The sequence below is a fragment of the Phyllosticta citriasiana genome (assembly GCF_038021145.1).
Source record: "Phyllosticta citriasiana strain CBS 120426 chromosome Unknown IWZ02scaffold_13, whole genome shotgun sequence".
Lineage (NCBI taxonomy): Eukaryota > Fungi > Ascomycota > Dothideomycetes > Botryosphaeriales > Phyllostictaceae > Phyllosticta > Phyllosticta citriasiana.
Window position 1 is genome coordinate 517,912 of NW_027117290.1, and position 15,114 is coordinate 533,025.

At 56.9% G+C, this 15,114-nt stretch overlaps 8 protein-coding genes across 8 annotated transcripts; 3 read left to right on the top strand and 5 right to left on the bottom strand.

Annotated features, from left to right (window-relative positions):
• Nucleotides 1-128: 128 nt before the first annotated feature.
• IWZ02DRAFT_68806 (aldehyde reductase) lies at nucleotides 129-1,859 on the top strand. The gene is made up of 3 exons (XM_066771075.1): nucleotides 129-927; nucleotides 983-1,117; nucleotides 1,167-1,859. Exons 1-3 carry the CDS (start codon nucleotides 309-311, stop codon nucleotides 1,463-1,465), a joined length of 1,053 nt encoding a protein of 350 aa, XP_066619657.1. The 5' UTR covers nucleotides 129-308; the 3' UTR covers nucleotides 1,466-1,859.
• Nucleotides 1,549-2,721, bottom strand: IWZ02DRAFT_460131 (uncharacterized protein). The gene has a single exon (XM_066768132.1). It carries the CDS (start codon nucleotides 2,603-2,605, stop codon nucleotides 1,640-1,642), a length of 966 nt encoding a protein of 321 aa, XP_066619658.1. The 5' UTR covers nucleotides 2,606-2,721; the 3' UTR covers nucleotides 1,549-1,639.
• Nucleotides 2,722-3,115: 394 nt separating this feature from the next.
• On the top strand, nucleotides 3,116-3,832 carry IWZ02DRAFT_435929 (uncharacterized protein; the record flags this gene model as incomplete). Its single annotated transcript, XM_066766487.1, has 2 exons — nucleotides 3,116-3,546; nucleotides 3,604-3,832. 2 exons carry the CDS (start codon nucleotides 3,116-3,118, stop codon nucleotides 3,830-3,832), a joined length of 660 nt encoding a protein of 219 aa, XP_066619659.1.
• A 215-nt stretch (nucleotides 3,833-4,047) lies between these two features.
• On the top strand, nucleotides 4,048-5,837 carry IWZ02DRAFT_493356 (uncharacterized protein; the record flags this gene model as incomplete). Its single annotated transcript, XM_066769924.1, has 6 exons — nucleotides 4,048-4,174; nucleotides 4,226-4,461; nucleotides 4,514-4,901; nucleotides 4,995-5,050; nucleotides 5,114-5,685; nucleotides 5,777-5,837. The coding sequence occupies 6 exons, from the start codon at nucleotides 4,048-4,050 to the stop codon at nucleotides 5,835-5,837; spliced, it is 1,440 nt and encodes a 479-aa protein (XP_066619660.1).
• Nucleotides 5,838-6,640: 803 nt separating this feature from the next.
• On the bottom strand, nucleotides 6,641-9,253 carry IWZ02DRAFT_460135 (uncharacterized protein). The gene has a single exon (XM_066768133.1). It carries the CDS (start codon nucleotides 8,886-8,888, stop codon nucleotides 6,858-6,860), a length of 2,031 nt encoding a protein of 676 aa, XP_066619661.1. The 5' UTR covers nucleotides 8,889-9,253; the 3' UTR covers nucleotides 6,641-6,857.
• Nucleotides 9,254-9,275: 22 nt separating this feature from the next.
• Nucleotides 9,276-10,230, bottom strand: IWZ02DRAFT_68884 (uncharacterized protein). Its single transcript, XM_066771076.1, has one exon. It carries the CDS (start codon nucleotides 10,092-10,094, stop codon nucleotides 9,327-9,329), a length of 768 nt encoding a protein of 255 aa, XP_066619662.1. The 5' UTR covers nucleotides 10,095-10,230; the 3' UTR covers nucleotides 9,276-9,326.
• Nucleotides 10,231-10,366: 136 nt separating this feature from the next.
• Nucleotides 10,367-12,294, bottom strand: IWZ02DRAFT_383620 (uncharacterized protein; the record flags this gene model as incomplete). Its single annotated transcript, XM_066765286.1, has 2 exons — nucleotides 10,367-11,530; nucleotides 11,593-12,294. 2 exons carry the CDS (start codon nucleotides 12,292-12,294, stop codon nucleotides 10,367-10,369), a joined length of 1,866 nt encoding a protein of 621 aa, XP_066619663.1.
• An 822-nt stretch (nucleotides 12,295-13,116) lies between these two features.
• Nucleotides 13,117-15,010, bottom strand: IWZ02DRAFT_460139 (uncharacterized protein; the record flags this gene model as incomplete). Its single annotated transcript, XM_066768134.1, has 1 exon — nucleotides 13,117-15,010. A coding segment is annotated over exon 1 (745 nt), but the record flags the coding sequence as incomplete, so codon positions are not given.
• Between the last annotated feature and the right edge of the window lie 104 nt (nucleotides 15,011-15,114).

A 15,114-nucleotide genomic window follows, 5' to 3' on the forward strand; every position in this document is an offset into this window, starting at 1 on the left:
AGCCGAGAGCTCGACCTCGTGGTTTGATTACTTGATCTGATGGAAATACGAGTTATTAACATATGCTCCTCGTAGTTCGGGGACTTGGCAAATGGTCGAGGCGGACGGATAACGGGACGCAGAGACAGCGCACGCGGTGCTAGGAAGGAAGAGATCCGTTGCACAATGCCACTAGTTGTACAGTTTCAAAGCACAGCTCCTTGTCGGTGGGGAAAGAGCCGTGGAATAGCATCCCCTTTTAAAGACGCAGTCCAGTTTGACCACAAGGCTGTTGTTGTTCCTCAATCGCCCTCAAGTCTGCATGCAACATGGCACCAGCACCACCAATCGACAATCCCGTCTTGCCCCCTGGCTCCACGATCCTCGTCACCGGCGTCAATGGCCTCATCGGCTCCGTCGTCGCCGACGTACTGCTGGCCCACGGCTACAAGGTGCGCGGCAGCGTTCGCGACACGGCGAAGCACGCGTGGATGACGGCGCACTTTGACCAAAAGCACGGCGCCGGCCGCTTCGAGCTCGTCCACGTCCCAAACATCTCGGCGCCCGGCGCCTTCGATGCCGCCATGCAGGATGTCGCGGGCGTAGCTCACGTTGCGGCCCTTTTGAATCACGATCCAGATCCGAACAATGTCATTCCGCCGTCGCTGGAGACTATCAATGGCGTGTTGGAGAGCGCGGCAAAGACGCCCTCGGTCAAGCGCTTCGTCTTGACGTCCACCGCTATGACGGTGCGCGATGTCGTTGCGAAAGACCCCGCCATCATGACGCAGGAGTCGTGGAATGAGGCGAGCGTCGAGCGCGCGTGGAAGCCGCCGCCATATGAGCCCGAGCGCGGTCTGGAGGTGTATGGGGCGGCAAAGGTAGTGACTGAGAAGGCCATGTGGAAGTTTGTCGAGGAGCGGAAGCCGGGATTTGTGTGCAATTCTGGTGAGTGTCCCCTTCGCTGGTTTGATGCGTAGCCATGGCTGACTTGAGGATGTAGTGCTGCCTGCATTCACCTTTGGACGTATGCTTAGCCCAGATCACCAGGGCACGCCGTCGTCCACCCAGTTTGTCGCAGCACTCTTCAAGGGCGACACGCAAGTCCTGGCCCACATGACCACCTTGATCAAGTCTTGTACGTGGCCCCTGAGTTGACCCGTTCAACTGCTGACGACGTGCTTTAGTTTGGTACTCGGACAACGATGACATTGCATACTTGCATCTTGCTGGCCTTATCCATCCAGATGTGAAGGGCGAGCGCCTGTGGGCCTGGGACAAGCCGTGCAATTGGAACGACTTGCTCGCAGTCTTTAGGAAGCACTTCCCTGACCGCCAATTCGTCGACGATGTTCCAGGGGTCTATCATGACCCAGCAGTAAATCAGCCTACCCAGAGGGCGATCGACATCTTGAAGGCCTTTGGTAGACCTGGAATGGCTGAGATGGAGGATAGTGTCGTTAAGTGGGTTCCCCAAATCATCTGATGAAACAAGGAGAAGTGTGGTATTTCTACGCTCCATGTTAGATATCAAGAAATGAACACATCGCAAAGTCACTCGTTTGAATGAGATGGACAAGGATTGAAACAGAACCGGGTCGATCATGTCATTCTGTCAAATTGACTCACGCAAAGACCGGCCATTCGAAAATTGCTCCCATCAAATCTTCGCCCCAAATTCGGCAGCATCCACCTTGCCCACGAATCCCACCTCTCTCTTGATCAAGTCTTTGACGACTTCGTCTGGACTCCTCTGCAGGTTGTGCGTCGCTCCCGGCACAACACCACCATTCACATCGTCCACGAAGCCTCCAGCCTCCTTGACAAGCTTCATCCACGTCTTGACCAGCGCCTCCTTGTCCACAAACTCGGGCACATATTCATCACTGCCACCATACAAGAAGCAGACAGGCGTCTTCGCCTTGGCAATGCCGCCACACCACTCACCCCACCTCTCCTCGCCCAGATCCGAACTGAAAAAGTCATCGGCTCCGCGATGCTCGGGAGGCGGGCTACACAAGTCGAGGCAGCGGCGCGCACAAACGGGCGCCGGGCCCACGAGGTCCTTGGTAAAGCGATTGGGCAGAACATCCTCGCCGCGACCCTGCTGCACAAACTCCCTCGCCGCCGCAACAACCTCGCCGTAGCCCTGCTCACCGAGCGCCAAAAACAGGGCCTCGCGGTCGCTGACGGGCGCCTGCAGCGCGATGCCGTCGACCTTTTCCCGCGCATCCGCGCCGTTGCCCGTCACGTATTCGACCAGGTCCTGGCAGCCGGTCGAGTGGCCCATGAGCACGACTTTGGCGCCCGGCCGCAGCTTGCGGAAGTAGGCCACGCATTGGCCGAGTTCGGCCGCGTCTTTGGCGATGCTGGACATGCCCCAGCCGCTGCTGGCGGACGAGAGGAGCGGTTGTGCCAGCGTCCAGGTCGGCGGCAGCGAGGCGGCGAGGTGCCGGACGTAGGGGACGGTGAGGAGCCCGTCGCCCAGCCCGCCGACCCAGAGCAGTGTGTTGGGGGGTTTCGATTCGGTTTGCGTGGGGCTGGATGGCGTTGACAGCTCGAAGGCGCTGAGCTGCGGTGTGAAGCGGTGGACGGTCCCGGGGACTGAGAAAGGCGTGAATGGCATTGTTGTGGATCAATTGACGCTGTCGAGGGTTGCTTGTGGGGGCGTTAGGTGGTCGTTTGGTTTTTCGGTGCAATGGTCGTGGTTCCAAAGCTGCCCCGCGATGAGAATCCCTTCGCGCCCATCGTTGCCCCGCCATTGCAACTTAGCAAACTCACTCCTTGAGCGAATCTTCAATTGAACAATTATGATATTTTTTCGGCCTCTCACTTTGAATAGCTTGGTGTGAGCCCATCAATGGAACCGTCGTTGTACCTTTGAAACGCTGACTGCCGTCGACCAGGTCGAGCTGTTTAGCCCACGTAGCTCGGCGCAGCTATAAAAAACGGTCTCGCGCCACGCAAACCCGATGTTGATTTACTCCTTGATGCAAATTAAAACTAATCCACACAACTTCCATCCTTATCATAGAACCATCACCTATTCTTCGGACAGAAGTACCTCAATACATCGTGCTTACTATGACGATAGTGCGAATCTGTCCCCAAGTCCGTCCGGCAGTTTAAAGAGAACATGGAGCGCGACTACGGACTGATTTTCCAGGACAGGAGACGCGATGCCAAAGCTTGGAACAACTTGCAATCGCCTGGCGAGAGAGCCAACCATGACTTTGCCCGTTTCGTCGACTTCTACTTCTTGACAGATGGGATCCCGGACAAGACCAAAACGCCGGAGCCACTGGCCTTGTACGAGCTTCGAGATCGAAAGGGCCTTCACGAGTTTGCTGGTAGAATTGCCGGTCTCGAAACAAAGAGCGGCGGCTCTGGTGAGGACCGTGCCCTCTGCATTGGATGGGACCGTTCCGCGGTATGGAATTTAGTCCGCCAAATGGACATGCAAGAACATGAGAAGAAGGAGAGGGAACAGGAGGCGAAATGGGAGGCCTCGATGGAGGCACATCGAGACTACGTGGCCGACCTGGGCTCGAAAACCTCACGCGGACCGTTTGCAGTTCCATGATGCAAAGGGTCGTATGTCATCCAGTGCGACGAGATCTCCAGGGGCTACGACTTTGAAGACGGGCTCGGTCTGGATATGAGTTTGGGTCACGATGGGTCACAAGAGGCGGCCTACGATTTTGGCCCCATCGAAGGAACAATGCTCCTGGACCTCTCGGAAGAAAAAGTGGCTGAGCTGGCAGTTGAATTGGATTCTGACGGCGGCGAAGACGAGTCCGATGAAGAAGAGGAAGAAGAGGAAAAATCTCAGCCAAATCCTCCACGCAAATGAGCGGCGCCAGCCGCCAGCGATCCTGCAAAAAGGCAACGGACCCTGCCTCCGAATCCTACTTAAGGATGAGAGGTCAAGAGACTGGGAAAGGGGAGATATTCTATGACCCTGAGTCTGGTGACATTAACTTCCTCGATGATGATTGCACCCAGTTCGTCGGTCTGATGTACGACTGTTGCTTTATTGGATCAAATATTGAATTCCGAGGCTTCAACATGACAGACAAGCTGGCCAAAAGACCTGAGGAGTGGAGTAACTTTTCCGAGGGGTGCCACGAGTATGCCAGATGGCGATGGTCAACAAGCGCGTGGTCTCAAGGTCGTGTCGCTTTGCGTATTGGCGGTGGGTGGTCCCCCATTAGTTGGCAATTTACACATTACTGTGCTCAAAAAGGGGTCAACAACTTCACAATCACAGAATTCAGCCGGGTAGAAGGCAAGCGCCTGCGCGAGCTATTTAATCCACAGATTCGAAAGATGGGCCAGCTCAAGGCCAGGAAGGATGCTAAAAAGCTGTTCAAGAAGCCCTTCTTCGCCGCGCAGCTGAAGTATCATGACATCAAATTCAAGTCAAGCAGCAAGGTGGACGACCTGCGCAATCTGCTCGAGGAGTCGGTTCGTCAAGGTAAAGTAGGTACCTGCCTCGAGGTTGTTTGGTGCTGCTCACTGACGGCCTGGGTAGTGCGACCATCTGCACTTCTGCATCTCGAACGCGACACCATCAAAACTCCATTGCGTCTCCTTTTGCCCCTCTCCTCGACCGCATCATCACTCCCAGCTAGCGTGCAACCCGAGACATGTCATCAGTTCACTATGGCCGACCGAGCCACCAACGTTCAAACGCAATGGCTTCGAACTCCGCGACCAGATTTTCACTGTCTCCGGATACGACCGCTTCGACAGCCAGCGCCTAAGGGAGAGTCTCCATCCCAGACCCACGGCGTATAATCCACTAGGCAAAAAGGTCATTTTCGCCGCGCAGCTGAAGCACTATGGAATCAAGTTCCGCCCGTCAAGTTTGGCCGGCGAGATACGCAGTCTGCTTGAGGAGTCGATTCAGCAGGGTAAAAGTACGCAGGAACCCCGCCAAACTCCGCTGAGCATGCAAGTTTTCATGCACAGCAACTGACTGATTTGCATATCAATGCGAACGAATCCCGCAGACTCTGTGATCGAGTTCCAGCGCCAAATGAAGAGCGACTACGAACCGCAGCGCTGGGTTTGGACAAACGCGTATCAGGCCTGGGTCTAACGGAATATAGAAAAGTGCAACACGCCTCAGGAGGAAGCTGAGTACGATTTCGAGTGGTTCCCAGGCCACCACTTCTTGACTGACAGGGGAGAACCGGACCGCACGAAGACGCCTGAGGTCCTGGGTTTGCAGGGCTTCTATGACAAGAGGGAGCTGATTGCGCGCGTTGTCCCTGGACTTCATAGGGCTCCCCGCCGCCATCACATCGAGTTCGGAGAGAACCACGATCTCTGCGTCGGTTGGGACGAAGCCGCAGTGGTTCGCAAGGCGCAGGACATCAACAGGGTGGTCGAAGAGGAGCGAAAGTGGGAGGAAGATGAGAAGAAGAAAGAGCTTGACGCTCAATGGCAGAAGGAGGTCCAACCATACCGGCAATACATGTATCGACGGCCCGCCATGAAAATAGCACCGCCGCCATTCTTCGAGCAGCGACACTGTGTCGGCTCATACATTATACGCTGCGACGAAATCACCAAGAAAGAAGAGTGCGCCTTGAGGCTGACCATATGCCCGGGCGTTGACGGGTCGCTTATTGCAGACTACAATTTTGGCATCATTGAAGGCACTATGCTGTTGGACGCGTCGAGAAAGAAACTGGATGAGTTGGTTGTTCGGCTGGATGAAAAACATCGACTATGTCGACTCCAAGGTGCAGTTTGTAGGGTGCAGAGTGGTGGATGTGCCGCGGGGCAGGCCCGAGCCGTGGAGCGCGATTGCCGAGTTGGGCGAGTGGGGCGAGAAGTGCCGGCTGTGATGCCGACGCACGCCGTAGTAGGATTCAATGGCTGCACGACTTGTATGTCGCCCCCAGATTTTAATGGGACAAGACGATGAGTTCGATGTTTCTGTGACGAGACCCCCGTACGTCGCCAGCAACGTGGGCGCGCGCTGTTCAAGGGATGCAAGGGCGCTGATGGACTGAGCGGGACGATGTCTAACAAGTGAGGAGTACATGTGGGCAAGGGACTAAAACGTCAATATATACAACAGAAAACAACTGAATTGGCTCCAGAACGGCCGCCTGTGCAAAAAAGAGAATGTGGGATGTTTTTATTTCTCACCCTCATCCTTCCGTCCGTTTTCTATGCATGTACCTATCTCACATCATAGCCCGACCCAACTAAAACACATGCACACTCTCTGAAGCCCCAAAACAATGACATCACAAACCTCACCTCCCGTCAGGTCCCGTCCCCGCCCTCCCGTCCCGCCATCCGGTCCGATATCGGCCCGCCCCCGAAACGGAAACATCAGTGCCTGAGGTAGGTGCATCAGCACAGACCAAGCGGGGTAGATTGTGCAGCCAAAAATAGCCACACACACACATATACAGTACATGCATGTACTGGAGACACAGAAGTGCCCGCCTATCCATGAGCTCAATGTGCGCGCTTCTTCTTTTGCTTGGTGAACGGTTGGATGGGCGGACGTGTTTGGCTAGCTGATTAATTATCGTGTAGGGATGGATTGCTCAAGGGGCCGGCGCGCGGTTGGTTGGTTAGTTGGTTGTGCAAGGGGGAGGAAGGGGTGTGCACGCGCACCGCCATCAAGGTGCCTGAGTGGTTTTGGGCTTGTGCGTGGGGAGAGGGAGGGGCTGATGGATGGAACGAGGAGAGGAGAGGAGGAATTTTTTGACGTTCGTGAAGGGTTCGTCGTCGTACATTATCAAGTACGTAGGTTTAGTTTATAGTACAGTTTGGATAGTCTTAGGTTCGGGTAGGGTCGGCCACCACTGACCAGAGGCCGGCGCAACTCCATACACACATGGACCAACCTACGCAACGTCCCAAGCAGCGACGCCATTGTATCCCCTGATGCCATAGCGGTCCCTCTCCCACATATCCCTCGTCACGCCTCTGCCACTGCCGTCAGGGCCATCAAGCCACTTTGTGCCGGCGCACGCCAGCACCTTGTGGCCGGCACCCGGCACGCCCAGCTCGACGCGCTCAATGTCGCACCACCAGAAGCGCCCGTCGTGCTCCATGGGCAGCCACTGCTTGTTCTGCCCGCCGCGGCCCTCGGTGATGACAAAGTACATGAACTGCTTGCCCTCGCCCAGCGCCTCCGGGTCGTAGTGCGGACAGCGCTTCTCGAACTGGAACCGCACTACCGGTGGGCCGTTGGGCTCGTGGACCCGCACCTCTCTCAGCCACGGCTGGAATGACACCACGTTCAGCCCGTAGTCGCCGGCCGCGCCGTAGACCTGCGGGCCCGGTGGCGCCAGGATATATTCCTCCCACGCCACCGTCGCGCGTCCGTCGGTGCGGAAAAAGTAGCGCGAGTCTTCCGGGTAGTGCTTCATTCCAAACTCGTTGTTGTCCATGGTGAAGAAACTCGGTGTGAAGTGCCGCTTGTAGCTGCGCGAGGCACCGTCGACGCTTCCTGCGCCCCAGCACGCATCGATGAGCTTCCACTCGCCTCCGTCGATGCGGACGGCATTCCAGGCGTGACAACTCGCAAATGGTGGGACGGGGGAGCCAGGCGCGAGAGGAGCGTACCCGAAGCCTTTTCCATGGCCACCAATGACGACGCTTTCCATGCCGACTTGTGCAGCGAGGGCAGCAAAGAGGCCAGCATATCCTTCACAGACGGCCAGCCCGCTTGCTACTGTGTTTGCTGGTGTCGACGGCTGAACGCAACCACCAAAGAAGGCGGCACAGTTGTAGTCGATGTTATGGTGGAGCCAGGTGAAGATGGCGCGGGCTTTGTCTGTAAGAGAGGGGAATGGGTCGCAGAGTTGGTGTGCAAGCCAGTTGAGGTCATGAGATGGAATCGATTCGCGGGGATATCGAGCAGCATGCGCGTCGACTGCGCGAAAATCGCGACATTTCAGACATGTCCCACCTGCACCATTCGCTCTGGGCTTGCTAGATTGGATCGAGGCAAGATCTGGGCGAGATGATAGGGGTATAGGAGGCGCTGCTCCCCCATTGGCTTGGCTGGGAGTGGAAGCAGGACGACTTGTCGGGACAGCGGGGGGAGTTTCGGTGTTTTTGTTCAGGCCCCATTCCAGTGCAGAACGCCTTGGCTTTGCTTCTGATGTTGCATTTCGAGTTGAGCTGGGCCTCGTTGGAAGGGCTGGTCTTGAAGGAAGACTGGGGGGCTGAGACGGAGCGGGTTGCAAGGCAATCGGGCTCTTTTGCCTCGTCAAGTACTTTGAGCGCACGGGGTCATATCTAGCCAGCTCGGCGTCCTTTTCCTCTTGTGTCCTCTTCGGCGGCAGCGGAGGGAGCTTCGAGGGATCAAACGGCGGGGCCTTGATTCTGCCCGATTGCGCGTCTCCCAGCGATGTAGCCGTGGTACTACTTGTATTTGTATAACCCGAGCGCGCAGAACCCATGGACCGTGTAGAAGCTATCGTGGAAATGGATTCCTGAGAGTCCTTTCTCAGAACGCTCTGACTCGAGCTTTTTCGTGGCGGAAGGCTTGGGGGAGGTGGCTGCCGGGCAGTATTCGTCCGCGAGGGCAGTCTTGGAGGGAGGGATGGTTTTGCGGAATTTCCATTCAACGCCGGCGGCGGCAAGACCGTCCTTTGACCGCCATTCTCTGCTGGCTGGTTGCCTACGCCCCGCGATGTCGTCGGCGCATAGTTCTGGACCGGAGGTACGTTTGCCGTCTGGGAGCGTTCGGCGAGACGTGGTGGCGGGGCTGAGGGCGGAGGAGGTGGAGGTTTCTTCTTGAAACTCGACGACGCAGCGTTTCCATGGGCCGGCAACACACTGCCGCCCTGGACTTGTTGAAGATTAAGCGCTGCGATACGAGCCTTCAGGCTCAACGAAGGAGAAGAAGACGCTTCTTCGGCCATGAGTGGCAGGGTGGGTCAAGTTGCGGGCCGTTGCGGTTGGTCGGACAAGAGGCGTGGGGCAACGAGGATCAAGGAGTAAAGCTAAAACGAGTCGTAGGACCTTGAAACTCGCGAGAGAAGCTACCAGTCGAAAAGAATGGGGGCGAGCAAAAGGAAATAAGAATGTCGACGGGAAGTCTTCAAATGTGCAGTCCAGGTCGTGATGCGGCTCAGACACGGATTGGCTCGACGAGACCCTGCTTGCCATGTCCCGCCAAACACAGCTCCCAGGATGACCAAATTCCGCGAGTGAATTCCAGACGCATTGGGGGCGGATCATGCCATGTGCTGCGCTCTCAGACCACGAATTCGACTTTGATGAGACCGGACCAAGTGGGAAGGTCACCGCGAAGGATGGGACCCATGGTTCCTTGCATCGCATGGTACCGTACTCAGTCGTCATTGACCTTTACACGTGAAGCTTTCACCATTGATTCGACGAGCACCATTGCGCAACTCATCCAATTTGATCCTCCAGAGCCTTCCGTAAATGATGATCAAACTAAAAACGAGCAAAAAACCACCTTGACAAGGTCTGCAACCCGTTGTGCAAGTCGCCGAACGACCATCGCGAAATTTTTCCGTCGCCTTCCACCCAACATCACAAATTTGTAGGCTTCCTCTTTTTTCTCTTTTTTTCGAAATTTTCTGTTCTTTGCTAGACCCTAAGACCGCAGTAGCTATCTCCAATTCCCAACTCCCCAGGGCCTGTCGCCGTTTTGAACCAACACATACAGCACAAAGGAGACATTGAGGAAAGGGGGAAGATAGAGTGACATGTTGTAGAGAGAAAAGAGAAAGAAAAGACCTTCCTGCCTTCCACCGAGTCATCTTGTCCTCCAATGTCGTGTCATGTCGCCATTGCGTTCTTTCATCTTTTGCGTCGGTCCAACATCCACCAGAGAGACAAAACCTTGAATGAAAAACAGCGAAACCAAGCGGGTCCGCCCTCTCCATGGACCCGAAAACCTTTGGACCCATGCCAAGAGGTGCGCTGCATTTCTTTTTGGAAAAATATCTTGTCTCCTCGTGCACAACTCCATCGAACTTTTTTGGGTGGTGTAATGATTGTCGTCGGTGAAGAAAAGAGTCGCTGCGCAAATTCTCCTTATCCAACAGTGCTTCCGAGAGCCATCTTGCAGTTGCCATCCCCCACGAATGCCCCATCTCGCTGTTGTTTGAACAATGTTTTGAAACTTCGAACGAATTATTGACACGAAACGCCACAGAACACCACCACGTGAACGGTCCGGGCCGGCCTAAGAGTGGCCGGCAACGGCTGCAACGACTGACTTCTAGGAAACAAATGCAAGACGAGAAGTGTAAGGATCGGGTCGTTGCGGAGAAAGACTGAAGGGAAGAGATAAACCGCTAAACCTCCAACGCCGGCGCCAGCTGATAAGGAAAAATTGCATACCGACATATGGAAGCGTCGGGGTTCACCTCTTGCGCTTCTTCGTCTTGTCGGCCATGGATGCGACAGAGGTGAAGCTGCCGGCAGTCGGAACAGGACCGTGAACTGCCTCGAAGAACGGCGGAGGCTCCGGGACGGATTTCTTGATAGGAACACCCATGTGACGGCCATATCGGCCCTTCCTTCCGTTGCCCTCGTCCTCACTGACGCACCCATCGACGCCAATGCCGGCATCCTTGCAGCGTTGGCAGGGCCGCTGACGGTCGCAACCTTTCTTGCTCTTCCGGCAGCGCTGGCACCGGGGCTTGGACGATAGATCCTCCTCATCGGCAGCAAACTGCTGCACGTTGAGAGAGGCGCTCGAGGTCTTGCGGGACGCCGGGGGCAGCGAGGTTGGGGAAATTGGTGGTTTCGCGACTTGAGGCGTCTTCGCCTTGGTCTTATGGTTGTGAGGACGAGGCTTTGAAGGCTTCGCCGAAACCTTGGCGACGAATCCAGGGCGCGGCTTCTTCAGGAGCTTGGGCTTGCCGGCGCCGTTATCTTCGGGCACAATGTCATCGCTGTCGCCCTTGAAAGATCCGTCCTTGTTGTCTTCGTACTCGTCGCAACTGTCTTCACCGCTCTCAAAGCTGCGGGGGAGCTCATTGTCGTGCAGGCGTGCCGCGGACGGCAAGGCACCCGTGTGGTGGGGCAGCTCGTCTTCTTCGCTGCCATCATCGCTAGCCTCATCGGACGAGGCAGCCTCAGCACGGCCGCTCAGGGCGTCATCAATCGTGGAGGTCGAATTGCGACCGTGCGAAGAGAAGTTGGATGCGTCGCCAAGACGCATGAGCTGGAGAGCAACATCTTCGTCAGAAATGACACTTCCTCCGACGGTTGGGTCGGGCGTTGGCAAGACACCACCCGTCGAGTTTCGCGGAAGGCACTGTCCGGTGCCACGTGTACGCAGCCGATGTCTGTGCGGCTGCGCTCCGGAATTGGTGTATGGAGTTCCCAATTGGTACCCCTGCATGTGCGAAACATCCCCATGGCTCTGCGGCGACGGAAGCGGGTTCGTGTATGAGAATGTCTGCTGGTTGGAGTACGAGAAAGGAGATGCGTCATTGATGCTGCTGATGCGTCTCTGGGGCGAGACAGACGACATGGACGTCGTCATCGGCACCTGCGGCGGCGCGAACAAGGGCAGTTCCTAAGCGGGAAGCACTCATTAGCCTGCTGTTGTATCCAGATGGAGATGCTGTCGAGGCTCACCGAACTGTCAAACTTGGCTCGCTTCCGTCGGCCACCCTCGACAATGTTGTCGAGACTGATGTCTGCGCTCGCAACGTTCTCACGGCGGGAGCTCGTAACGGAGCCCGCATCACTGTCGCTGTAGTCGCCGTTGAGGTCGGCCAGACTACTGTGGGAACTCGTCGCCCGAACCTTGAGACCCGGCCGAGAGCGGGACTTGGGATTCGTGCTACGAGAAAGGCTGCGCCGCCCACGGTGGTCATCAGGAGACAGACTGCGGTTCCTAGCAGTCCGCGACGAGGGCCTGGAGAACTGCCCTGGAGGGGGCATGTGGAAGGGTTCCTCAAGCCTGCTCTTCCTCGGAGACATGGAGTGACGAGGAGTATGACTATACTCGTCGACCTCTTGGGGGATCCTCCTCACGTAGACGGTCATGTTGTGGTAGAAATTCTCGTACCGAGCAATCAGCGTGTTACCATCTTTGTCCTCAAAGCTGACGCCGTAGCCCTGGCCGTCGTAGATGCCATGGAAGTTCTTGACAGTCGCAACAATGGACTCTGTAGTGTCATGGGGCCAAATGTTGACCCTCATGGGCAGCCGCGCACGATGCTGCGGTGATTCCTGCAGCAGCAGTTCAAAGCTGACGTGCTTGGGAGGCTGCGCCAAAGGCACGGGAGCAGGGCCAGCGTCAGCGACGGCGTAGTTCTGATAAACTGAGCCCATGGTGTATCCGTTGTCACCTGCGAACACCCCAGTGTTGTGTAGTTGCTGCGATGATGGCTGGGCCGCGATGGGGGACTCGTTTGGTGAGGTCCGCTGAGTGGAGTCGGTGAGCAAGTTCGAAACTTCCATACCAACGACTTTGGGCGATAAGACAAGCACGAAGGCGTCCCTTGTGGTCGCCGTAGATCAAGTATGAGTTGTAATCGATCGGGCGGCCGCAACTCTCACCGAACCTGCCGGTGTCGCGAGAGGAAGAGGGGGTCGTGGGTTGGGTGGAGAAAGGAGGAGGGCAATGGCCTAAACCAACGAAACGTGTTAGCAAACGGCATGAAATGCGTTCAGTGACTGTAATATCTAATGCTGATGGCATGAATGAGATGTTGACAGTCATGTCTGTCTCCCAGGGCCGTCGCTCGGGGGTATCCAAGGGCGGTGCGGCAGCTCAGCGACAGCACCCACCGATCCTGGGAACAGGATCTGGGGAGAATCTCGCACATAGCCACGGTCGCATAAGGGAAATAGAAGTAATGACATACCCTTTGGTATGGGATGGGGAGTTGGGGTGAGGTAGAGGGCTTTCCGCGAAGCGCCGCCGGACGTCTGGCACACCGATACCGTGAGTCCACGATCGAGGAGAGGGCCCGGGGTGTGGCCTCCAAAGGTCGTTTTATACGTCGGCAGACAAAGTAGGATGGATACCAAAGACGTACCGTGCAAGATTGGGGTGAGCGTGGTTGATGTCAGGTTGGAAGATGGAGAGAGGGAAGCGTGGGTGCTGGAACACTGAGCGACTCTCTCCACTAGTAGGCGAGTTTCCGGGCCGCCTAATGCTTTGATACTTCAACCCAACACACACACCGAACCCAGGGATGCAGCTTCAGACGAGCCAGGGCACTGGATGCGTTCATAGGGATTCGATTTCTTTTCAATCATCAACTACAACTTGTTTGACCGTAGCATGCGGCGCCTGTCAAGGTCCGCTGCCCAGCCAGCGCCCAGAGAGCCGATAGACGGTCGCCAGCCATGACGACGCTCTACGAGCCTAATTTCACAATACAGAGAATCGCAAATGTGTACAGCTGCTTGATCGAGTCACTTTGCGCAGGTAGCAGCGGGCGACATGGCAGCGCATGCGCCCTTTGAGGGGTCTTGTCCAGACCCGAGGGGACTTGTATCGTGACGACAGAGGCAGTCGGAATCAGCTTTGCGCCAGTCGATCCCAGGCCGTTGGAGATGAAAGCTCTTCGAGAGAAACCGGAACCAGGCACCTGAGAGAAGGTGACAGGCACAAAGCCTCGTTACCAGCACAGCGCAAGCTCCCTCAGTACAAGCCAAACTTCCCGACCTGCGCTGCAGAGCGGGCCAATCCGCAATAAGGCCGCAAAGGCAATGCATGCCGCATGCCAGTCAAGCTAGGTCGCAGCGAGAAACGCAGGCCGGGGCACCAGTAAATACTGTTTGTTGGCCGACCAATGAAAGCCTTTGCCGCGGGGATCGCACAGTCTCTCGCAGCTCCCCATCGCATTGCGCAGCTCCAAACGCTCTAATCTCATCATACGCACAGTATCCATCATGGTCGCGAGTGCGCGACAAAGATATTCGAGGGGATTTGATGAACGGCCAACGCAGCGCTGCGGCTTCAGGGCGGTTCCCATGGGGCATCAGAGCTGAGGCTCCACAGAACGAAGGCAACGGCACCGTCGCGCCATGGAAAGAGCCAGAGAGGCGCCACCTGAGCGGCGCACATGGCAGCAGAAGGCTGTAGAAGGGCCAAAGACTAACGGCGCCTTTGTCCATACGAGTTGGCGCTTTACCTGCGGTCGCGATGGACTTGGCACATGGGTGGACGGGCGCAGACCTGAGCCTCCGCAATTGCGCCGGAGGGGGACAGGCCACGATGATGCGACTGATGAGTGCGGCATATTCTCCACAGTCGACACCAGTCGCCAGCTTTCTGCACAGAGGCAAGCGAGGCGCTGCATTGTTGCAGGTTGGAGGGTCAATGACGAGTCGCGCGCAGTCGGCGGCTGTGGAGGGCCACACAGTCGGTGGGAGCGACGTCACGAAAGTCGGACAGCACAAGGAGCGCGCGCGCGCCAGAGAGCACCATGAAGGCTCAACAGCCAGCGCCTCGAATGGCGGTCGGCGTGGCAGCATTCTGTGGGCAGACGGGCGCAAAGCGCAACGATGAAGGACAGCGGGCGAGCGATTGACTTGATAGGCTGTGGGGCGGCAGTGCTGGCAAAACGCAAGCCATGACGGGGCCGGCCCATCATGGTGTCAGTGCCTCGGGCAAGTGCGCAAGTGGCCAAAAGCTGGCGAGGGGTTTGCGTCGAGGACAAAAAGCTGATGGAAGAGTGGCGGCGTGCGGGACGGGAGACAACGAGACCTCCACGTGACTTCGCCTCCAGAGCGCGTCGGCCAATGCGGCACCCTGGCGCATCATGGATCGGGCCCGCAGCGGGATTGGGGCGCGCGCGAGCGGGCCGAGGATAAGGCTGACGATGAATGGCAGAGCAGCGATCGGATTGACAGCGTCGCGGGTGCGATGGGCCAAGTTGTGGTTTTGTAGTCGAGGACGGCAGAAAAGGACGCTGCTAAAGTAGACGCGTTGACGCGAAGGCGCTAGTGACGACATGGCAGGTCAGGTCGCGGGACCAACCGCCGCAAGTTCCCGCAGGGCCAGGTCACGGGCGGTGGGTGCAGCAGGGAGGGCCGGTGCCAGCGCAGCACCAAAAACTTTGCGTACAGGCAAGCAGACATGTCCATGATGCGCTGTCGCTGCATCGTCACTTGTTCAAAAGGCAGATGAATTGGCGG